Source organism: Pelodiscus sinensis, chromosome 11 (genome assembly GCF_049634645.1).
Source record: "Pelodiscus sinensis isolate JC-2024 chromosome 11, ASM4963464v1, whole genome shotgun sequence".
In the NCBI taxonomy this organism is placed as follows: Eukaryota; Metazoa; Chordata; order Testudines; family Trionychidae; genus Pelodiscus; species Pelodiscus sinensis.
The window spans coordinates 26,643,343-26,669,077 of NC_134721.1; the positions used below are offsets into that span (position 1 = coordinate 26,643,343).

Below are 25,735 nucleotides of genomic sequence, written 5' to 3' on the forward strand. Positions count from 1 at the left end.
AGAAGCACTCTCACATACAGAGTGTTGTTTACACATGAGTACAGAGAGAAAGGGTTAGCTCAGTATAACTATGTTGGTCAGGGGTGTGGGTTTTTTACAACTGAGTGCCATAGTTATACTTGTTGGTTACACCAACAAGCAGCTCTGAATAGAAAAGAGCTTCGGAGCTGGCATGCACTCCTGCAAATCCTTTCTATGCAGAGCCACGGGGGGGGGGGGGGGGGGGGGGCGCAAAGATGGTGGTGGAGGAGAGACTGCGAGCAGCTGGTAGCATTAATTGATAAGCATCAGCCTATCAGTTAAACATTTAACCGGATACACAATTGCATCCCTAGAACAGAACACACCTCAGGTATAGTCTTCAGTACAGATTTATGTCAGTATGTCTACATAACTCAGAGGTATGCAAAACCCACAATCTTGATGTAGGCAGCACTATTTTGACAAAAGGACTTCTATTTTCAACATAATTATCACCTCAGGTAGATGGAGTACCCACAAGGAGCATCTTCACTAAGTAGTACAGCAGCAAATCTATGCTGATAATCTGCAGACAAACCCTTAGTTTCCCAGACCTGAAGAAGAGCTCTGAAAGCTCAAAAGCTTGTCTCTCTCACCAACAGCTTCAGGGGGTACCCAAATTAGTTTGTAATTGGAAAAACTCAAACAAACAACGGGGGGGGGGGGGCAGGAGAAAAAGCAATAGTCAATTAGAGAGTCCATGACACTCTGATCCCCTTCCCCCCTTTTCCCTTCTCTTCCCCATCCCCTATTTATTTAGAAATGGAACCTTTGGTAACGTCATTCACCTGAAGAAGTGGGTTGTGTCCACGAAAGCTCATGATACCATCTACAGATCTTGTTAGTCTATAAGGTGCTGCAAGTCTCTCACCAGAAAAAATTGGTCCAATAAAAGATATTACCTGCCCCAGGGGACTGGACTCGACCTCTCAAGGTCCCTTCCAGTCCTAGTATTCTATGATACAGACAGACGTTGACAAAAACTAGAGACGTAACCCATCCTTATTAGGACTCTTCAAGTCAGTGGTTGAGGAATGGAGATATCATTTCCCATCACTACTAGTTTGGTCTGCTCCTCCAGAAATGCCAAGTGCTCCACTTAGGAAGGAACAATCAGTTTCACACATACAGAATGGGAAGCGACTATCTAGGAAGGAGTACGGCAGAAAGGGATCTAGGGGTTATAGTGGACCACAAGCTGAATATGAGTCGTCAGTGCAATGCTGTTGCAAAAAAAGCAAACATGGTTCTGGGATGCATTAACAGGTGTGTTGGGAGCAAGACATGAGAAGTCATTTTTCCGCTCTACTCTGCGCTGGTTAGGCCTATTTTGCTGTTCTCCCTTCTACCCTTCCTTAGAATTGTGAACTCTATGATTTCATTATCACTTTCACCCAAGCTGTCTTCCACTTTCAAATTCTCAACCAGTTCCTCCCTATTTGTATCTCATAATCAGTGTTCAAAACTATAGTAAGGCCCAGGAGGAGGAAGAGCAGAAAAATTAATGTCTCCCCTATTAGCCACTGACAAGAAAAGACTGTCCTTCTAGGACACCAAAGCAATTCCAGCTCCAGATCCTGACCTGAAATCAGACTGGAGAAATGAGGGCTGTTGTACCCTTGACCAATGCTTCAAATTTGGTGACGTGACGTGGATGACTGGGTCAATGATGGATACTTGTTTGATTGTCAGATTCGTCTCATACACCTCTTGTTCTCATATGGCCTATGCTGTTGTGTATACACTGGTGCTCTGAACCTTTGGTTATGTTGTATTGTTTTTTCTTGGTTCCAGGCAGCTTTATTCCCAGTACGTGTAGTGTCGCCCTACAGTCTTTAAGGGTGTGGGGGATGAGTTTGTTGCCTTCACGAAGAGCTTTGTGCCCTTAAACTGGAGGTCCTCGTTCGATTGAACCTCCGTGGGGAACCCCGATAGCTGCAGCCATGATGCTCGCCTCATCACTACTGCAGATGCCATGAACCTGTCTGCTGTATCTGCTGCATCTAATGTGGCATGCAACACTGTCTGGGATATCAATGAACTTTCCCTCACATTTGATTTGACCAGTTCTCGTATGTCTTCTGGTATGCACTGAATAAAATAATTGAATGATTTGAATGGCTGGTGTGAGTAATTGGCTAGCAGAGCTACATAATTTGCATTTCTCAGTTGGAGGGAGGCTGATTAATACGCCTTCTTCCATTCTTTTCATCTCTGTCATGATTTGGTGTTCTGGGGTTCTGGTGTTGCTTCCCCCTCTGGTTGGCTGCTTTGACTACCAGTGAATTCGGGGAAGGGTGGGAGAAGAGGAAATCCACCCTAGTAGGTGCTACGTAGTACTTCTTACCCAGTTTCTTCCAAGAAAGAGCTTCGTTCATCAGCAGAGCCAGCTTGCTATATTGAGGTAGGCTGACTATACTCGTGAGTTTATGCTTGTTTTGTGTTTCGTCGGAGAGCTGTATGTCAAGTGTGTCCGCTACCCTCTCGAACACATCTTGGAACCTTCTAAAGTCATCCCCTCTGATTGGTGATGCAGGGAGACTGTGTTCGTCCATCGTGGAATATGATGTATTGGGAGGAATAGGCAAAGCTTGTGTTGCCTCCTACATAGATGAATTGCTGTCATGGTTGTCTGGGTCATAGTAAGCCTATTTCTGAGTGTTCATGTCAGCTGACTACCCTGGGTCCCTGAAGCGTTTGTTGTAACTGCGTTTGTTGGCTTCTGTAGGACGCTCCTGGGTCCCAATAGGGCCACTGTGCTGGAAGCTGCGGAGGTATCCATTGAGCCATCTGCCTCTTCTCGAGTTGCTGCTGTTGTGGTGCAACATACTGAGTAACTCTGCACTGGCCCCTTATCTCCTCCTCCTCATCGTCACTAAATCTTGCTAATATTAGTGATGCTGGTGTTGAGGATAATATGGAACCTCTGGACCTTGGTGTGCCATAGGTACCGAAAAGTGGTGAGCATGGCACCGAGGCTACCGTGAGGTCCACCTCCATTATGTATCTCGGTACTGGGAGCAGTGAAGGCACTGCAGTGTAATTCACTGCAGCTGAGCTCAGCTCTACCACCAACGCTTTGAAGTGAGCAAGTACTGGCAGTACCAAGCATTTGGTAGAGCGTGGCATTCTGCTGTTCTGCAGCTTGCCATCTTTGTTTGTAAATTACTGGTACTGGCTTCTCTGCCAGTACCAAAGGCTTGCTGTAAGGACAACCCGAAGCATGGTCAGCAGCTCTGTGCTTCGTTTGGGGATCACGGCTTCTCTGAGCGGATTCCCCTATCCCCCGTTTGACAGCCCTTCTCAGGGGAAACATTATCAGCCTTTGTTAAGAGGTCTTTTATTGCTCACAGGCTGAGACTCAGTGGGAGACCTGGAGTGTTTTGTGCTCCACTCCAGGTCATGTTTTCTGGCACGTCCATCCAAGGGAGTGATCCTCCTGCTCTCCACCCCAGAGGAGTATCTCAGGAGAGGAGGGGGGTTAATTGAGGCTGCGGTTCAGCCATAGTATTGAGGTCCATGAAGAGAAGTCTTCTTTGTAGATCTCTTGCCTTCTTTGATCTTGGGGCAAACTTCTGGCAGTGCGGGCAGTGGCTGACTGGGAGGTCCTGCCCTAGGCAGCACAGACACTGCTCGTGTCCGTCGGTCTCTGACATAGAAATCCCACATCCTGTGCATCTTTTAAAACTCAGTGGTGCGGGCATGACACGGTTTGCCTGTCTGCGATGCCCTTCGGGCAAGCGGGATGCAGCAGTAGCACCTGTGCCCTGCTCCACTTCCTGTTCTTCCTACTCTTCCTTCTTTCCCCTTCCCCTTACGGCTACTGTATTTGATTAAGGGAGACTGTCTAAATGTGACCGATGATGGCGGGGGTTAAGAAAAACCCAGGGAACGGCCGCCGGCGCATGTGCAACTGTCATTCTGAGTGATTATGCAATAGTGCCGCACGGGCCAGCAGCCGGCGGACTGCTAGCAAGAATCTCCAGGCCCACGAGCACAGCAGCACTGACACACCTACGTGGAGCACTCACGAGGATCTTCCAAGAAGAATAATTGCTTACACTTATTCCTTTCATATCAAACATCTAACAGGAAACCCTCTTAAGGTAAGTGCATCTTTGCTTCTTAGATAATTACTAGAACATGGATATATATCAGAGGTACTGAAGAATAGATAACTAGTGGTTAAATAATTGTACTAAGAAATCTGTGTGATTTATGCTGTTCCTTGGAATAGCTGCTTGGCTCCTGTGATGTCCCATTCAGGACACCCAGACCTGCAAGTCTTTCACCCCTCTGCCTTACCAAGAATGAGAGCTTTGCTGTTGCTAAGATGTGGCAGTTGCCTAACACACCAGTCTATCTTACCAGAAAACTTTTTAAGATTCTACAAGTCTAAACGTGGCCTTGCAAGCCCACTTTTGTAACTTTATTAATCTTGTGTGAGTGCTACCTTTTAATATCTTTATTACCTGTGCATACTAGATGAGAAATGCTTTGGGGCAGGGATATTATATGTTACGTAGTACGCATATATATACACAATTATATAAATCTACATGTGTTACATATTATTATGATGGTAATATACTGAACAAAACCCCTCATAATATACACTAATTTCAGTACGTATTAATAAAATACTTAATTATACTTACTCTGACCGTAACCGGGCTTCCATACCATCTGGGAGAAATAGTTTTATTGTGGAGACTATACATCCATGGGTAACTGAGAAGAAATAGGAATACTGTGAGTCTTAGTAATCAGTTAATAAGACATTACTTAGTTAATAGAAGTGCAAACATGATTTGAAGGAAATATATAGGTATGTCACAATCAAGGAACTCTGTGAATGAGCAAGAAAACAAAGGGGAGGTCTCCAAGCACTGGCCCCCAACAACTGAGTCTCCCTGCTCGTACCTCCCTGTGAGAAAGCAAAAGCTGCCAATCAGAAGCTTGAAAAATTAAGGCCCTGTGTTGATTCCTAACTTATGGTGTAGATCGGGGTGGCCAACCCATTCTGGGCAAAGAGCCAAGACAGAAATGGATCCAGCATGAAGAGTTGGGGCAAAGTTGTGGAGGGGAGGGGGTAGAGAAAAAAAAAAACAAGACTCTGACCTTTAGGAAGCCGCAGTTAAACATGTTTTGAGGCTTTTTGGCCACAGCAGACTCCTGCTGCCATCTTTATTTCTGCAGCTTTCATGGTCGCACTGGACAGCCCCCTGCCCAGGTCAGCACAGGGAACTGAGAGAGGAGAGGAACATTTTTGGGGGCATGGCTTTCGAGCCACGGGGGGGGGGGGGGGGCAACTTCACTAGCCGCACCCGGGGGCGGGGGGGGGGAGAAGAGGGAGAGAGCCACATGTGGCTCGTGAGCCTTGGGGGTTGGCCACCCCTGGTGTAGATCCATTTCTGAGTCTTCCACATTCAACAGTACCTGCCTGATTTTTTGGGGGGGGTTTTTTGTTGGTGGTTTTTTGTTGTTTGTTTTTTGTTTTGAGACAACCAGCTCTCAGTAGACAAAAAAGTTAATTATAGATTTCAAAACACAACAGTGACAACAACATGACTGAATGAGTAGTTCTGTGGCACCTCTGGCCTGGTCTCCACTAAAGGGAAAGGTTGACTTAAGATACTCAACTCCAGCTATGTTAATTACACCTTCATTACACCTTACATGAATACAATCCACACAGCAGGAGTTCCACAGGAGCAAATGCTATGGTCAGCTTCCCTTACTCCTCGTGAGGAGCACAACTACTGGAGCCAAAAGGGGAGCCCTCTCAGTTCGAATTAGCAGAGCTTCACTAGACCTGCTAATTTGAACCCCAGAAGATTGACTGCGACAGTGCTTATTTTCTGCATGTTGCAGACATGGCCTTAGAGACAATTTTTTTATATCTATCTATCTAAAGTATCAGGAGCTTTTGTGGACAAAACCCACTTCTTCAGATGAGCTTAGGCAATAAAAAAAAAGGTGTCAAGGGAGGGACAGTATGTCTTTATTGAATTTAGGTAACAAACCTAGAAATTCTGGAAATACAGAAAATGCCATGGCTTTGCACTCACTGAAAGAGCAGGGAATAGAGTGGGTTTAAATTTCCAAAACTTTCTAAAGCAGTAAGTACGAAGAAAATGCACCGATACATTCAACTGGGACAACAGTCACATGTCTTTCACAAAATAGAATCAAATCTTTCTAGCAAATACATATTTAAGAAGTATTGCTTTCAAGGGGAACCACTGACCATACTCAAAATTAGAGACTACAGAGAGTCCTACCTTTACAAAATGCTCCCAAGTAGTCCTTTGGGAGATCACACAGATTCTGAAGGCAGGTCTACATTTAAAATGCAGGGAGGCTGTGGCATTTTAGTGAAGCTGCTACTATGCCATCAAGAAAGTTTTGCCCATCAGTGGTGTTAGTCCTTCTCTATGAGAGGCCATAGCCATGCCAATGGGAAGGTGCACTATGTTGAGGGTTAGACTGATACAACTATGGTGCTCAGGGGTGTGGATTTTTCAGACCTCCTGAGCGACACAGTTATATCAATGAAGTTTATAATATAGACGTTGCCTGAGATATTAGATGTGGCCAAGAATTTGGAATGTGGATTTTCCCAAAATAAACTAAGGAATCACTTTACTGCAGGATGTATGAGAACAGACTATTTATTTTCCAAAGAAAGAAGGGCACCTGAATGAAGATCTTTTTGAGGACAGCCCTCTGATAGGACAATGACTGCAGAAAGTTGTACGATTATGGTTAGGAAGCAAGTGCTTTTAGGTGACTCTTCTTTAACTTTCTAGCTATTTCTTTCAATTCAGAGTCACTGGAAAAGAAGCCTGGAAAGCTCAAGTAAGGACCAAGTCCATCCCAGGGACTGAAGTCGTATCTTATGGATACCAAATGGAAAGTGAGGAAATAATTTGCTTCAGAGAGAATTCCAGATGAGAAGATTTCTGTTCTCTTTCCTCTATATCCTGTTGTGTTCGAGAAGTGAGAGAGACCAGGGATGGGGGTAGGGGAAAGAGGATGTGCTCAGCAAGAGGAGTACATTGCTGCTTTAGAAGTATGATGATGATGCAATCTCTGGCTAGCAAAATCCTATCACAAAAGAAGAACTGAAGGAAGACAGCATTTCAGAGAAGCTAAATGAATTATTTACATTGGTTTTTACTGCAGAGACCATGGGGGAGATCTCAACATCCAAGTTCTTCTTTTTACATGACAAATCTGAAGAACTGTCCCAGATTGAGATGTCTGTAGAGGTAGTTTTGGAACACACTGATAAGTTAAGCACACTAAGTCATTATGACCAGATGGTATTCGCTCAAGAGTTCTGCCAAGCATCCAAATATGAAATTACCAAACTACCAACTGTGATACGTAACCTCTTGCTTATATCAGCCTCAGTTTCAGATGATTAGCAGATCGCTAATATAACATCAAGTTTTGAAAAATGCTCCAGTGGTGATCCTAGCAATTACAGGCTGGGAAGCCTAACTTCTGTACCAAGCAAATCACTTGACTCTATACTAAAGACCAGAATCAACAAACGAACAAGAAAACTTTTGACATGGTCCCTCGCCAGAGCCCATCAAAGAAACTAAACAGTCACAGGATAAAAGGGAAAATCCTCTTACGGATCAGTGATAGAAATGTAGCCGTGTTAGTCTGGGGTAGTTGAAGCAAAATGCAGGACAATGTAGCACTTTAAAGACTAACAAGATGGTTTATTAGATGATGAGCTTTCGTGGGCCAGACTTAAGTGGGTCTGGCCCACGAAAGCTCATCATCTAATAAACCATCTTGTTAGTCTTTAAAGTGCTACATTGTCCTGCATTTTGCTCTTACGGATCAGTAACTGGAAATAAAGGGTAGGAATAAATGGTCAGTTTTCACAATGCAGATGTAATTAGTAGAGTCCTCCAAGCATCTGCCCTGTGACCTATGCATTGTTCATCATTGTCATGATCATGAGAGATGGCCAGCAGCCTGGGGACTAAGGGGTTAACTCCGTCCCTTACCTTACCAGGTAACTGGCAGTTAATAGAAATGTAGGTAAGAATTTCCAAAAAGGAATTTTTGGGATTTCCCTCTTTTGTCCCTGAGCAGTTTCTCTCCAGATACTGAGGGAGAGACATCTGTTTCTCCAAGAAGAGACTCTTCACTATCTGTAAGTAGGGTAAAGTTTAGATAACTCCGTTTGGTTAATTTTTGTGTCCTGGTTTTACTTTAGGGGTGAGACTTCCCAAGAGATCTCTTCCCTGGTTTCCTTATCATTACTTGGGAGGTGGCAACGGATTTTTATCTCCAAAATCTAGGTTTTTAAGATTCTGGGGGGAAGTTTTATACCAAAGCCTGGAAAGATAAGGTTTTGGGGTACTTCTGCGGGCCCCCACTTCTGCATTTATTGTGCCAAAGTGGGGAAGAAGCCTTGACAATCATATTTACAAATGATCTGGAAAAGGGTGTCTACAGTAAAGTGGCAACATTTGCAGAGGATATGAAAACCCAAGACAATTAAATCCAAAACTGGATGCAAAGAGTTACAAAGGGATCTCAGTGTATGACCTGGCAACAAAATGGCAGATGAAATCAATGTTGATAAGTTCATACTAATGCAGATTAGAAAACACAATCCCAACTATACATATAAAATAATGGGATCTAAATTAGCCGTTGCCATTCTAAAAATATCTTGGAATCATTGTGGATAGTTTCTCTGAAAACATCCGCTCACTGTGCAATAGCACTCTCAAAAGCAAATGTTAAGAACCATTAGGAAAGGAACAATGTCAGTTTTTAACACGTTAACCAGTAAGGTCTGGAGCAGCTCCATGCCCATTGTGGACAGGAGCTTCCCCACCTAGGCTGAAGCAGTCGCTGCCTGTGTTGGCCTGGGTGCCTTGCAAGCAGTGGCTGCTCTGGAATTCATGCTGGATCAGCCCCTGGTCTGCCACAGGTAGGAGCTGCTCTACTCCAGTCAATGTAGCCACTGCCTATGAGGAGAAGCAGGGGGCTACAACCTGCCACTCCAGCCCGGTTGGAGCAGCTCCCCCATTTTTCCCCCCTCCCACACTCACACGTTTAATTGGTTAACCAGTTAAACAATATTCTTAACAGGTCAGTCAATTAAATGGGATTTTACATCCCTAATAGATGCAAGACTGAAAATATTATAATAGCAATATATAAAATGAGCGAACTATATAAATCCATCAAATACTACATGCTGTTTAGTAACCCCATCTTGAAAGAGATACATTATAATTGAAAGGGGTGCAGAGAAGTTCAACTAAAATTATGAATGGTATGAAATAACTGTTCAGCTTAGAAAAGAGATGACCAAGGAGGGATATTAGAGAGAGTTCTATAAAATCATGACTGGTATGGATAATGTGAACAAGGTAGTGTTATTTAGCCCTTTACATAACACCAGAACCATGGATCACCTCATGAAATTAATAGGCAGCATGTTTAAAATAAAATTAAGGAAATACTTCTTCACACAACACACAGTCAACCGATGGAACTCATTGCATGGGGATGCTGTGAAGGCCAAAAGAATTAAATAAGTTCATGTAGGATAGGTATATTAAGGATTATTAGATAAAATGGGCAGAGACGTAATCCTAAACTTTGGTTGTCCCCAAACTACTGAGTGACAGATGCCAGAATCGGAAGATAGGGAACAGATCACTCATAATTACCCTGAGCTATTCATTCCTTTTGACATATCCAGCATCAGCCATGGTCAGAAGTCCCTGCAGCCCGCACTACTCCCCCACAGTTTCCACTGGCTGGGAACAGCAAATTACGGCTACTGGTAGTTGCGGGGGGGAGGACTATGCCTGCTGACACTCAACATCAGCACAGTCTGCCAGTGGCTTACACTGACGGGCCAAAAGCAAGGCTGTCAACCCCTAGCCAAGGTGCTCACCCATAACATAATGTAATATAATAGAACCTGACTACAATTTACACTCTTCAATAAGGAAAAAAGTTTGGCAGAACTCATGTCTGGTCTGTCAGGAATTCTAACTCAACACTAGGAATTTGAGGAACCAATGCTTACACTACAAACCAGTAAGGCAACATTACCATTTTACATGCACTATTATTTGCATGAATCAGAACAAAGTAGACTCTGGTTTCTCATTGGGAAAATTGGTTACTCAAACAAAATGGCCATTACAATAAAAACTAGGACTGTCAATTGATATGTGTTAATGCCTGTGATTAACGCAGTCCAGGATTAATGTGTTAAGTTTTTTAATACGTTAATCACAGGCTTTAATGCTGCATTGCCCCTTTGAAGTTACACTGCAGCGCTTCAAAGGGGCAGCACAACGCAGAGCCCGGGATCAGCTGGGGACTCCCCAGCTGAACCCGGCTCCACTGCCCCTTAGGAAAGCGCAGAGGTGCTGTTTCAGAAGGGCAGACGCCTCACAGTGAGCCCAGGATCAGCTGTGTGGCGGCTGCCCCTTAGAAAGACCGCCTCAGTGTGTTTCAAAGGGGCAGTGGAACCAAGGGACAGATGGTTACTCCAAGCTAATCTTGGGCTTCCCATGGCAGCGGAACCCAGAGTCAGCTGGGGACTCCACAGCTGACTCCGGGCTCCACGGTTGCCCCTTTGAAACGCCACCTTGGGGAGGTTTCAAAGCAGCAGCACCTCACAGCTGTGCGGTGCTGCCACTTCCAAGTACCTCTCCCCTCCCCCCCTTTGCTGCCTCTATTTAACAGAGTAAACAAAGGGGGAGGGGGCGAATCAACTAGTTCACTAGTCAACTGCCTATCCGGTAAGACAGTGTTTCCCAATTGGTGTTCTGTAGAACCCTGGGGTTCCATGAAGCAAAAGTAAGAGTTCCGCGATAACCTGGCACTCCCCAACCCCCTCTTAAAAAGACAGAGACTAATTGCAGCAGGGCTTTTTTTTTGGGGGGGGGCTTAAACTGCAGCTTTTTTTGTTCTTTTTTTTTTTCTTTGACAAATTGTGACTTTTTTGTTTGTTTGACAAATCACAGCGGGGTTTTGGGGGGTTTTTTGCTCTGAATCAAAGGGTTCCTTGAAATTCTTTGAAGCCAAAAAGGGTTCCATGGCCAAATAAAATTGGGAAACACCTCAATAAGCATTTGCTTATCGGATAGTCGACTAGTCTTTAACTTCGCTACCGGGGATCAGGTGGAGTGCCCAGCTGATTCCTGGCACCGTGTTGCGCAGCCCCTTTGAAGTGCTTCAAAGGGGCATCACATCACAGAGCTGGGGATCAGCTTTACACTCCAACTGATCAATAGTAGTTCAAAAGCACAACTACTACTTTTTGCTTCTATAATCACTACATTATCAGTATGTAATTGTTTTGCAGAAGGCTACGATGACTAGTGTTTAAGATGCTATATAAATATCAGAATGAAATTTAGTTTTAAAAGAGTGTTGTTAGCTCCATATGGCATTTTTGTCTGCATTTTCTCTTTTAATAATAAACTAAAAAAAAAGAACAAAATATTTTCGATTTGTTTACTATATGCATTTTAACAGCACTCTTTTTTCAATATAGTTTGTTCATCATGCTACTGTTCAGCTACAGTTCTCGTCATATGAACTGATATGGCAATGTCACTATCATTCACACTCTGAAGGGGACTCAATTTGTACGTTCTTCCCCAGGAACTGCATGAGGATGTTCATTAGCGTCCGCAGTGCAATGGATGCTGTTTCTATGTTCAGAGTCTCCTTACTGTGGACTTCTGCATCAAGTTAGGGATGAACATGTGAAAGTAGCAAGGAAACCTTATCCTTCTTCACTATCAAGCCCATGAGTGGCAGCAGGGAGCAGCCTCCTCGTTATTAGAAGGTAGTATAAATATCAGCAAAAAAATACAAAACCATTTCATTTTAGAAGATAATTTTTTAAAAAACATCAAAGCATATTATGTAAAGGATAGGTTAAAAACATTTTATATTTTAAGTCAATTTCACATACAAAATTTCAAGTGACAGGGTCACTAAGAATGTTAGCATAAACATTTACTTGTTGATTTACATCTGAGTCTGTATATGTACTTGTCAATTGACTTAAATAGGTCTTAAGACTTAAGCGAGTATTAAATTTTCAGCCCTGATTTAAAATGGGTCACATGAACTTCATTTTAAAATTATGTATACAACCAGTATATAGGGAGCTTTTAAATAACTTTCTTTCAAACAACCTACCTTCTGAACAGCTTAAATTTACCAAAATGAAATTTATGAAGTGACTGGTTTGCAATACAGTGTAAGATGTGATGGTATTTTTGAAGAAAAAAATTTAAAAGCATGAAAATACTTACTCTTGTCATACTTGAAATGCATCTACATTTGCCAGAAGAGTTTACGTAATCTACTTTAATTGTAGATATTGACACAAGTAACTGAGATTCACCTTTCTTGTCATAACCTGAAAGTTCAAAGTTTTCTCTTCAGCTAGCTCCCATGGACCCAAATACTGCGAACTCTCACCTGCTCTTTTAGTGTAAGCAACAATTTTGCCAAATATAACATCCCCATATTTATTTGTGGGGGAGTGTCCTCTATGGTATAGTTCTACATTATATATGGCACTCACTAACTGTAAATCTAATGGCATTTTAAAACCATTCCCAGAAAATCTAATGCATAAATGTAGCTTCTTTTTTTTACTCACAGCATTGGTTCCTCGTCAAAATCAACTTTGCACAGGACTGAAGAACACTTGATAAAATTTTAAATTGGGAGAGTTTAGAAACAATTCTTCAAAGGAGCAAAATAGTGCTTAAACTTCATTCTGCTTTTTTTTCCATTTTACTACAAAGAAACATTAAGGATAGAAGTAAGAAGCAGAGTTCATTTGGATGATCTTTACTCCCACCCTATTCTGAAGATAGCTAACAACACTGTAAGACCATGCCAAATTACTCCCCAATTACTCGTCAACATATTTCTTAATTCTCTATTAAAATTGTATTCTTCATATTTTAGTAGCATGAGTTAAAAACTATGGCTGACTGTGCCGTCAAGAAATTCTTGATGAAGACCATCATTCACACCAGCACCATCGTATTGTTTGAAAATACTGTGGGATTCTTCTATCTGGAAGGTAAAAATGTTGATAAAAACCACACAGGATCCCCTGGGTTTCCCTACAATACCACAGCCTATTTAAATTGTGGGATCAGCGACCGACACACAGACAGACACAAAATATACAGAGGGAGAAGAACAGAAAACACTAAGCAGCTGCATGAATTCATAATTTCATCCTGTTCACCTTATGCCCTTTAAGATTTCTGCTGTTCTGGGATACTACTGAATAAGATATTGCCTCATTGCTTTATCTAGTATTTTCCCTAAACTATCAATTTATCTGAATAGTCTCTTCTTTCTAATAAGATTTTGAACATTATCCTTATAAAGAAACTGAAGAATTTTGGTACAGCAGCGGAGACTAACTTTATGCTTCCACTGAGGCACTTAACCTTTTTGCAAAACTTTATGTTTTTGACTAAGTAATTCATGCAGGATTCCTTCCAAGAAAGGCCAGATTTCTTATGTGCAAGTCACCTAATGGGCACTCATTTTCTGAAGAAATTTCATGAGGATATATATTACAACCCTAGCGCTCACACACACAATAAATATAACAGAATAAGAATTGACAATAATTATTAGAAAAATAACCAGTACCTAAATTATACATTATACAGAAAAGGGCTAGGGACAGCAGGCCTACCAATTAACCGAGACTTGCATCTTTTATCTTAATAGATGGCTTTTGTGAGCATGCATGCTTGGAAGCATGTACAAGTTCAAGTTGGAGAATGAGACATTTCTCTTTAATAGTCACTAACTTAGTAGCAGCGTATCTCTAGCTTTCCATCATCTTTTTACCCTTTCCCTCTCAATTTCAGAGTGCCCCCAAGCAAGAGTGGAAGGAGGAGGGAAAAAAAAAAGTCAGTGAATAAGAGCCTCATCAGTTTCAAACTGTTTCTGACCATGCACTCAAGAAATTCTTGATGTAGATGACAACCCACAGCACCAGCACCATCCTAATGCTTGAAAAACACCGTGCGATTCTCCTACAGACAGGATAAAAACATTGGTAAAAACCCCACACAGGAAATCTTGAATTTTCCTAAAATACCACATCCTCTTTAAAATGTGTTTATTTTTCCCCGTTGAAGTTTTCTGTGTAATACTGGAAATAGTGTAAGTATACTTGATATTTAAAAATAGAAACAAAAAAAGATGATCCGTACCCTTACCTTTCCGCGTGTTCTCTGTCACATCTACACCAAACTGGATAATGTCACCAGACAGAATCTCACATGGTGGGCTTTCCTCAGATCCTCTACTCAATCTCTGACTGTTTATGAAGGTACCATTACTACTCTTAGTGTCTTGAAGATAGAACTGTTAAGAAATAAATTGGACTGTGGTAAGTTATCTGCAAGAAGAAAGACTGAAGAAATTGAAGCAACAAATTCCATTCTACTATAGAATGTGAAGTTAATACACAAGCTAGAAATGGGAAATATTTCTATTTGCGAACTTAAGGTACTGTTTCATGAATGTTACATTTTTTTCATTTTCCATTATGTCTATTCTTAAATGTTAGTTGTTTTTTAAACACAAATATCTGTTAACTAAGCCTACTGTAAATTCAAGCATACCTACTATGCTACTGTTGCTACAGGTTGAACCTCTGTGGTATGGGACTCTCTGGTAAGGACCATAGATGTCACAGGACTAGAGAGCCCCAGAAGCAGAGGTTGCCAGTGGCTCGGAGTAGAGTCAGCTGCAAGGGGTAGCCGAGCCTGCGGGGCACCCGAGCCTGCGGGGCACCCGAGCCCACAGATAGCAGGGCAAGAAAGCTGGCAGGGCCGCCAGGAAATCCAGCAGGGCAATGGGACAGCCACAAGGTTGGTGAGGCTATTGGGAGCTCCAACAGGGCCGTTGAGGGGTTGCCATGAGGTTGGCAGGGCCACTGAGAACACCAGGAATTATGTTGGGGCTGCTGCGAGGCTGGCAGGGCGGCCGAGAACTCTAGCAGGGCTGCCACAGCTTATGGAGCTGGGACCTCCAGCAGGGCTGCTGCAGCTTGCAGGGCTAGGAGGCTGGGGAGAGGAGCCCTGGTGACTAGAGAGAAGAATCCAGCAGGGAGGCAGGCAACTCCCTCCCTCCCCCGCACCATTCCTCCTCTGGTCCGGAAAACTCTCCTTTGTCCAGGACCTGTCAGGTCCCGAGATTGCCAGAGCAAGAAGGTCCAACCTGTAGTAGTTTAACCTACTAGCTGCCACAAACAGTTAAGCACGACAAGCAAGAAGCATTTTTGCAGTGATTATGCTAAAATTCACAATCATGTTAGCTAACGCATCTAAACCTTGAAGTGGTATGCATCCCATTAAGAAATCTGTGTTCTATGCTACAAATAAGCTATGTTATACAATAGGGCAGCAATGCTAAAAAGAAAAGCCTAGAAAAAAAATTAAGACTCAGGAAACAAATATGGGGCTAAGAATGTGAGACAAGGAAGCCCAAATGGAGAAGGGTCAACTCTCAACTCCCGCTAAATATTTTTAAAATATTGGAGTAAGGATAGTGTCCTCCATCCATATTTAGGCATCTAAGGGTGAGATTTCCAAAAGCATCTAAATGATTTAGGAGTATATTTCCAAATAACTTTGACTATTAAGTACAGCCTAGCCAAAACGTTTTTTGATTATCAGAAATTCAGTCTACTAGAAGATGGCATTGATTGCAGATTGAGCACCATTTATTAGGGATGCTAAATATCAGTTAATTGAATAGTGGAGTAACCTCATGAATTCTTATCTGTTAGTTGACTATTCTATAGCCCCAGGGATGCAGATGGCAGCCACAGTATCAGAGGCAACAGTGGGGCATGTCAGGTGGCAGCTGGTCCACGAGGGGAGCCAGCTAAAAAACAGCTCCCTTGCGGACTGGCTGCCTGTCACCCTGTGGTGACAGGCACATGGGTTGTCAGCAGTCCCTGTCTAGGGAGGGGGGGGGTCTGAGCTCCCGGACCTGGTATGAGCCAGGACTGAGCCAGGCTGCCTGCTTTATTACATCCCTACCATTTATCAAGTTTTTATACGAGTTTGCCTTGTTCTCATGCTAATGATATTAATAAGGACCCTTTACTTGTGTATTTCAGCATAAAAATACAGTTTAAGTGTGAAACCTCTGAGGAGAAAGAAATTCTATGTAAAATAAATTATCAATTAGGAAACTAAAATACAACGACAAAACAAACTAACAATTTAAAATTATAAAATGGGAACACCTAGCCACAAAATAATTTATACTGAAAAATAAAATGAAAGAATTATATCTTTAAAAAAATCTATTTTAATTTTATTTTAACTATTTTTGTGCACTTGGGTACACAAAACATTCAGAATATAAACCTTTCCCCCATCCATTACTCTGCCTGTTGCCTCTTCAATTTCTGATTTGTTAGTGCTACTGGTAAACACAGACTTGCAGGGTATACAGGAAAGCATACACCTAAGATCCAAACAGAGCTGTATATGAGCATAATGACAAAGTGTTCTCAGATATACAAATTAATTAAAAATGCTCCAATATTTAGTTACAGTAACCTAAGGTGTTACAAATAGTTATAGGAGATGTACAATTTTTAAATTAGTGTCCCTTCAACTATAAAACATTTAAAAAAACCCACAGAAAACCTCACAACTTAGAAGCAATTAAAATCATTGCTTCAGTGGGGCTCTTGTACATTTCGAAAACAGAATCACAGCAGAAGCGGTGTGAGCAGAGATTGATTCAGTCTCCACTTGTGACATTTCCTGCTGTGCCTCTACTTCCCCTGCCCCCCTGCAGAGACAGTGCTGGGAGGAACCGGCTTTTAAGCCAGCTCTTCCCCCCTCACTGGCTCTTGCTCCCCCTGAAAGGGGGGGGGGGAAGAGGGTGAAGCGACTAGTTGCATCACTAGTCAACAATCCAATAAGCTTATCCTTGTTGACTAGTCAATTAGGGCATGTCTAAACTATATTCCTCTTTCAAAAGAGGGATGTAAATTAGATCAAAATTGCAAATGAAGCTGGGATTTGAATTTTCCATGCTTCAGTTGCATAATGGCAGACATGAGTTCTTTTGAAAAGGGGCTTTTCGAAAGTGAAACCGCCGTCTAGACGCAGTTCTTTAAAAAAAAAAACCCTTTTTCAAAAGAAACGTCATGCCTGAAAAAATGAGGTTTACCGGTTCTTTCAAAAAAAGGGGTCCCCCCCCGAAAGGACCGTGTGTAGATGGCGGTTTTACTTTCAAAAAGCTCTTTTTCAAAAGAACACGTGGCTGCCATTATGCAAATGAAGAGCAGGAAATTCAAATCCTAGCTTCATTTGCAATTTTGATCTGCCTAACTTACATCCCTCTTCTGAAAGAGGGGTGTAGTCTAGACATAGCCTTACATCCCTAGTCTGAAGCCATTTAGTAAGTAATGCAGTCAAGACAGTCAGCATTGGCTTGTTCCTTACATAGTAATAAATGTAGGTGCTTTTTTCCAGTATGGTTTTATGCTATTCAAATGTTCTTTCCTTACAGTAAACTGATCAAAGGACTGAACTATGTCTCTCCGTTCTGTCTTTAAAACAATACCTTGGAGTACATACACAGAGCTTCTGCTAATATCCAGGAGCTACAAACATGGTACATATATATGTAGTTCAAAAATTATGCTGCCATATACCCAATCTCTTCTCCTCCCCCCATGCACACACTCATTGGGAAGCTGGTGTCCAATTTATTATCTGCTAACTCTGGTGAGATTTTAAAAAAACTAAAACCTTTTCCCAGGCTGAATTACAGTGTTATTTCCTGCCCATGCCTCAACTCTTAAGGTTTCCATCCCCCCCCCTTAAATGTTCTAGGTCTTGACAACTCCTCCCATTTATGTATTAACAATAAATTATGGCTTTGTTTATCTCTTGCACATAATTTAAAGATATTAAAACCAGATTTTACAAACACCCAAACTCATTTTTTCAGTCCATGTGAGAATAGGATATAAGCAAATGTGATTTGCTTTTACCAGTAACGTTACATGAGGAACTACTTAATTCAGGTGTGGCCATATTCCAGCCCGCAGGCTGAATCCCATCTGCAGGGTTAGTCCCTTGCAGGTATCAGAGGATTGCAGCTCTTGTTGGCTGCAAATGGTGATCTGCAGCCAATGCGAACTGCGATCTTTAATACCTGCAAAAGGACAGGAAAACATAGCCTTGTGTTCTAGGTCAGCGGCTTTCAACATGTCCATGCTTGGACATGCATGATGAATCAAGGAAATTTTCTTCACAGCATACTTGTGAAGAAATAATTAGAATGAGAATAGGACCCTGAAATTTGTGATTAAAGCAAGTAGAAGTCTCGACTCTAAGTCTGGAATTTGCTTCTCAAATGATTAAACTAATGTCCAATCAAGAAATTTCTTGCTCATCTGAGGACAGAACTTTGCTGTCAGTTGACATTCAGTTAGACTCTCTCTACTTGGCTTCAGAAAGGCCATGTCTGTTTCTCTTTTCTTGCTGTAGGTCAGTTGTCCTCAGCTAATGATTTTAGACAATTATTACACAATAAAGCTATTCTCTTTGGGGGCTTAATATAAATAATATTAGAATAATACAATCGTGAAAAACCTAACACAGAAATCTAACACTTATTACAGAATGCCCAAGTAAAGTGGATTTGGATGGGGAAACGCACAAAATCAAATTCTTAATTTCCAGGCAGAACAAAGAACAGCTCAGTGGCTACAATGATCGCTTATAGGATTTAAAAGGGGCTGCAACGTCACACAACCTCTTATCACTAATAAGAGCAATCTAGTAGTTGCAACTCTGCCTCCCTCACATGCTCTATAAACTGTCACAGAACCCAATTCTACTGAAGTATGTGCAAAATTCATTGTCCATCTCTCCAAACTTAGAAAGTGACTGAATCCTCCCCATGCTTTATGAAATGGACTTATGGACACAAATATGCATAACCCAAAGATGCTTTGGACAAACTGCCTCATATAACCTATCAATCAATGTCTTAATCCGTTGTGTCTGTATATTTTATTTTGGTGTATGTACCGTTTGTGTGTGTGAAGTTAGATATATGGAATGGTTTTTGGTTTTAAATGTGTAAATGAAAGCCATCAAGGGTGTTACCATCTATGTCTGGATAACCAACTGTAAACAGTCTCCTTTGTCTTTTAAGTCTTAGCAGTGGTTGGTCTTAGGAAGTCACATGTCTACCCCAACTGGTGGGGCAGACCAACTAATTGTCCATGGAATGATGGTATCTGTAAAACAATAGGAAGTTAGGAGTTTGTCTTTGGCTGGCATGGCAGTCCTAGGAGAATGAACCAAAGGTCCCAAGGAAAGGGAACTTCCCTGGTTTCGAGGCTTAGCTTGAGTAAGAACCAGTTTAGGGTGAGTTTGTAGTAAGTTTGTACTGAGGTTGTGGTGTTATAATTAGCTAAGAATTTTCTGTTATTTTAAATTTGTAATCTACTTTGCTCTGTCTGTTCTCACTTATAATCACTTAAATCCTACTGCTTATAGTTCATAAAATCACTTTTATTTACTATCAAACACACTGTAAATAACTGGGAGCAGTCAGCATGCACATCTTCCTTCCATTGTTAAAAGGGACTTACCTAAATAATTTATTTAGGGTTCTGATCCCATTTGACGAGTGGTATCCTAGAATGCTGGCCCCAAAATGGCATTTTCCTTGGACCCAAAGATTTTTAGTGTCTGTACTGCTCCTTTGGAGGGGCAGTGATCTCAGCTCTGTGCCTTGGTTTGGGGAAAACAAGGGACCTGGCCCAGCAATACAGGGTAGCGAGATGCCCCAGAGATGCGAGAAAAGTGAGTGGCAGTGGCCTTGACAGCACCCCGGGAAGCACCCCCAAGAGGTCTTCTGTGACTTCAACTCATCACAGTGACATGGTTACTCCAAATGTCTACTATGTTTCTCATTTAAAGACTTCATTAAAATTTCTATAGCAAGTCAAATAAGATGGCTTGCTATGCAGCTACTGCACAAGGAAAACCTAAATGTTCCTATTCAAACAGCCCTATCCTCTTAAAATCAAGAGCCTAATAGCTGCTGCTACAAAACACAAAGTAACGTGTAAGCTTGAAACATTTGAAAAGAATATCCAAGAGGTCAAAATATCAACCATGTAATACACAGCCAATGCTTTTGTGCAACAGCTGTTTGCAGTTTTTACAGGTCTCAATAATGAGTGGGAAATGGAACTGAAAATACATAAACCCTATATACCACCCCCTAACAGAATAAATTGTGAGCCTGCAAGAATGCTTAATAGTAGAGGTATCAAATGTAATTTGCAAAACTCAACTGCCTCAAAAGCCAAAAGAATCAACTCCAAGTGTTGATTTTTCTGCTAGAAACTCCTGGGACCCATTGGCTGCATCAAGCTTGGTAGTAAATTTTACTCAACAAGCAAAATCAGCAGTATCTGAAAATGGCAGCCAAAGTATGGACAAATGATTCCCAACCATCCTGAACAGCATTAAAGTAGCATATAAAGTCCCAGTCAATCCAATAAGAAAATGGAAGAGTCAGAGAAAAATGTGGTCTGAGAAACTATACCTCTCCCCAACAGCATGCAAAATAATACTGCTGTCCCTCTTACGGAATGAATATTTTTCTTCTATATCAGTGGTCCCCAAACTAAGAGGCATAACCCACCCCATGGTGCACAGAAGTAAGTCTGGGGAATGTACTTTGGAGCCTGAGCCAGCCTCCAAAGGCTCCTGCTCTGTCCTTTTTCTCTCTTCATGTTCAGGCCAGCTCCTCCCCTACACTCAGTTCAGCCCACAGCTCCACCTTCAGCCCAAGCTCCTCTGCTGAGGCAACTGTGAAGTAATGGAGACCCAGTGTGGACAGATTACATTATTGGTTGGGGGAGGAGTGAGACACGAAAAGTTTGGGCACCACTTCTCTATGGAGAAACTTAAGTGTTGAAAAGAACGAGTTTAGAAAGTAAAATCTATCTCCAAAAAATTCAAGTATCCACTGCATCATAAGGTCACTAAATTTTCAATAGCTCTTAATTGTTAAAAAGAACAGTTTCGTGTGATATTTTTCACTCCCCTCCAAAAAATAGGAAACATTTTGCCACAAAATATCGGAACACTTTACAAAAATAGACTTTTTACCATCAATGTCGCTAATTTTGATGTAAAAGGCATATTTTTGAAGACAGCCAGATCTAGAGGAGGAGTTCTAATTTACAAGTACTTTAGTTTATATATAGCTGACTGACTCGCTGCAATAAGACATTTGTCACCATAGTTACTAATTACTACTTTTTAAACATCTCTCTTCCTTAATTTTGTCATTGTGGCTCACATAAGAATTTTGGGAAATTAAGTTTTGCTACAAATGCTGGGCAGATTCAATACAAGTATTAACAATTTCCAATTCAATTCCCTTTCTTTATACCATGTTCTTAAAATTTATTTCACATTCTAATATCAGCCTTTCTAAACAAGCCACAAAGAAAACACAACAGCTTGTGGAAGCTGATTAACAGCCCCAAAAGTTGTGCTATAGTTTCAGCAATTTCACATTTATATTACAATTAGGGATGTAATCGTGTAGCCAGGTAAATGATTAACCAATAAGCATCCACTTATCGGTTAACGCAGCTAGCTACACACAACTTCCCCTCCTCCATCCCATGACCCTCACCCTGCGGCTCTGCATTTAAAGACCTTTTAGAGACAGTAGGCAGGCATGCCAGGTCAGGCAGCTACCCCCTCTGCAGCTCTGAATTTAAATCCTGCCCGCCAGCTCCCAAACTCCTTTAAATGCAAAGCAGCAATGGGGGTAGCTGTTGGAACTGAGCCAGGATACCTGCCTGCTGGCTCCTCAAGTTCCTTTAAATGCAAAGCCACTTATCAGTTAATCACATAACCGACAAAATTTGTGTCAGCTACACAATTACCAAATTACACATTTCCTAACATCCTTAACTATAATAAATTCTCACGTCCTCAACTGGGATAGATGACCCACTAAGCTAAGCATACACACAAAAGGAGGCATCCAGAGGGCTTATAATTTACATAGAGAAGACAAAAAGGTGGTAAGAAGGAAGAATCTCTGTTTTACAGACAGGAACATGACATACATGGACATTACATTATTTGCACAAGGCCACACAAGAAAATCAGTAGCAGAGCTACTCCAAATGCTCTAAATACAAGCCTAGTGCCTTAACCTCAAGACCATCCCCTTATCTCAATTTAATTTTCATTAATTCTAAGTTCTAGTGCATTCCCCAAAAGGCACTTGATCCAAGTACCAATGACACAATAGACTTTGCTTTACAATTCAACAATCAAATTTTCACACAATGGTAAAATATAAGATTACACAATTCTAAGATTCACTACTTCTTATTAGAACTTAATTTTATTCAAGGGCGCAAACTTACATCACTAGAAATTATATCATGGCAAGTTATAGTAACTATAGTAACTATTCATTATTTTGATCAATGACCAAGTCATTATTGATAAAGTATGCAGATGACAATGACTGAGAGCATGGAAAATGAAAAGATCACTGACAGTTATCTGGATCACTTGGTAAGATCAGTGCAAGGAAACAATATGAATCTTAATATAATCAAATGTAAAGTCATAGAAAAAACAGAGCAGTGACTTTACAAAACACTTGGGGGTAAAGGCAGATAAGTAGCATAATCTGAGCTTCTAGCAAGATAATGTGTTCAAAAAGGTTAACATGTCCTTGGATGAATAGAGAGGGGAATATTGAGTAAGAATAGAGAGGTTAATAACTCATGTATGTGTCACTGGTGTGTTCACTACTGGAATACTGCACCCAGTTAGAGTGTCCACAATTCAAGAAAGATGTTGAAAAAATTAAGACAGGATTCAGAGAAGAGCAATGAGAATCACTACATGATTGGAAAACTTGACTTGAAGTGAAAGACTGAACGAGTTCCATCTATTTAGCTTACTCAAGAGAATCTTAAGGGATGACTTGATCATAGTTTATAACTAATTAAGTAGGGAAAAGAAATTTGATAGAGGGTCTTCAATCTACCAGAAAATAGAGAAATAAGATCTTATGGCTAGAATTGGAAGCCAGACACATTCAGACTCAAAATTAGGAGCAAATTTTTAACAGAGCAATACATTTTGGAACCAATTACCAACAGTTGTAGATTCTCCAAATCCATCACTGAAAATTTAAAAATGTAGATGATGTATTTTTCTATGCACTAGTTCTAACAGGAATTGATCCAAGGAAATCTTACAGCCACTGCTACGAAAGTGTAGCAAGAGATTTTTGCTTTAGATGCTTGAAATGCATTATAATCCTTAATCACAAGGTTGCAGAAAAGAAAGGGGTTTAAATTTGCCAAAATTGTAACTCGTTTGGACATAAAAAGAAGGGTGATAGTGTCAGGACCCTCTGAAACGTTTAGAACAGTAATTAGTTTTAAGAATAAAGCTTTAATTAAATAAAAATTAATAATAGTTTAAACTTAAAAAAAATCCAGTAATAGCAGGCATACGGATGATGAACTGAAAGGTTCTATTTCCTCAAGATTTCATCTCTACAGATACAGGGTACATTGCCTATGATATATTAATTTCACTTCCTGTGACAAAATGGTAAATTCCAATTCCATGAGGAATGACTCAGCAAAATCCCAAAGACACATGCTGAAACCCATAGTAATACAATGATCCTGTAGAATGTGCTCCTACTGCCATGGGGAATGGTGGAGGGCCTGACCACTGCTGCCTCTCTGCGCCAGTTCCTCCCCATAAACTCTGAAGCCAGGTCCCTTGGGGGATGGGTGACATGGGAGGTAAATGGTCAGATGGTGGTAGGAAGGGGCAAGGCTTGGGGCACAGGTTTGGACATGCCATACACATGGGCCAGCAAGCCTCCCAGGCCGGACTGCCAACATGCTCCGGAGCCTGTAGATGGCCTGTGAGCTGGGAGTTTAGGAAGCCCCTGACAGAGGGCTTCCAAACAGGAAGTAGGTAGGTTCATGAAGGTTACCGGGGAAAAAAAAATCCAGATGGATACTCTGAGGCCTTTGAGATACATATAGCTTGTTGTATATGCAACTCATTAGCGTATGCTAATCACTGAAAGCCAACTGGCTGTATTAAAATTACATTATGTCAATGAACTACAAAACTGTCTATGAGGGCAACAGTGAGCAGGCTAAACCCTGTAGTGGAAAGTGACCATCAGTGGAGAGAAGACACTGCACAGCACCTGCAAAGAAGTAAACATCTGAACAGAAGGAACCATCTGAAAAGAAGCAGAGGAATCCTGCCAAGAAAAAGCTGCCCACGAAGAGCAGTTGAAGATGGAACAGCAGCAGCAACCATAGAATTCTAAGGTGCCACGGCAACAGCTTTCTTATGGTGCGACTACACAGCACCCTAAACTCAAAATAAAATATGCCATTTGCACTATGCAAATTACATATCTTATCTTGAATCTATTTTGAAATAGCTTATTTTGAAATTTGGTGTGCCTACACAGCGCCAAATTTCAAAACAACACACTATTTCAAGCCATCCTTTATCCCTTGTACAATGAGGTTTACCAGGATGTTGAAATAACGTGCCCGTTATTTAGAAAAATATTTAATAATAATGGGCGGCTTGTGTAGATGTGGGGCAGCTATTTTCGGTATCCCAAAATAGCCATACCCTTAGATGCAACAGAGCTTCTATGTCATCAGCAGCCAGTGAAACTGACAGAACAGAAAGACCAATAGATGAATCAGAGGGAATGTGAGTGGAAGAATGTAAGTTCACTTATTATTACTATTAAAGAGCATATGGGATTTACCTACCAATACAGCTGGATGCCTGGGGTTTGAATGAGCTCTTTCCCTACCCATCCAATAACTGCCTGATCAACACTTACTGTATGTTTAGTGGTAAGTACTGAATGTTTACTATTATTAAATGATTATAGTATTACATGTTACAGAATAGTAAGCAAATGGTTAGATTATTGTATATTTAATTTGCTGTGCCACTTTACTATTACATTTCTTTTAATTGCCACTACTTTATTATTTTTACTATAACTCTTACTCAATGTATTACTATTCTTTCCTTTAACTAGTCAATTATCAATACATTTTCGTTTTGAAGATTTGCTGCTTGCTTGTCTATTCTTGATTGGAGGGCTGTATCAATGTCATTTCAAGGGAAAACTATCTAGCTGTGGCTCTGCATTGCAATTCCTTTAGAGTAAGCCACAACCCTTTTTACCAGTGTAGATCATCAAAATAAAGTTTTAAATTAAAAGCTGTCTAGTTATGCAACATCACTGGGGTAGTATAATTGGCATCAAGTCTTCCAACAACAGAAGTGGTCAGACTAGATGATCACCAGGATCACATATCTTTATAGTTACCAGTCCCATACTTCCTAATGTGGACAAATCCAATGAGAATAAACCCACAATTTCATTACCAAGCCACAACTTCTGTGTCTCCCTTCAGAAATCTTTGCAGAGTTAACTATCTAACCTCTTCTAACACTTCTCAGCTGTTCAGTCTCTTCTATCTCAGCAAGACATAATATAAATCCCTCACTGAACACTAAAG

General features: G+C 41.2%; 1 protein-coding gene across 18 annotated transcripts in view; it reads right to left on the reverse strand.

Annotated features, from left to right (window-relative positions):
• The window catches only part of SLMAP (sarcolemma associated protein), a 203,684-nt gene that overhangs the window by 101,456 nt on the left and 76,493 nt on the right, over window positions 1-25,735 (reverse strand). For 9 of the 18 annotated variants that reach the window (XM_075938864.1, XM_075938860.1, XM_075938865.1 and 6 more), the window contains exons 3-4: window positions 14,310-14,457; window positions 4,680-4,752 (exon numbers count right to left, since the gene is read on the reverse strand). In XM_075938864.1, coding sequence (XP_075794979.1) covers window positions 4,680-4,752; window positions 14,310-14,457 — 221 coding nt within the window. Of the gene's footprint in view, window positions 1-4,679; window positions 4,753-14,303; window positions 14,458-24,381; window positions 24,461-25,735 lie in introns of those variants that run through there. The other 9 variants (XM_014577409.3, XM_014577414.3, XM_014577411.3 and 6 more) reach the window with 2 other exon arrangements.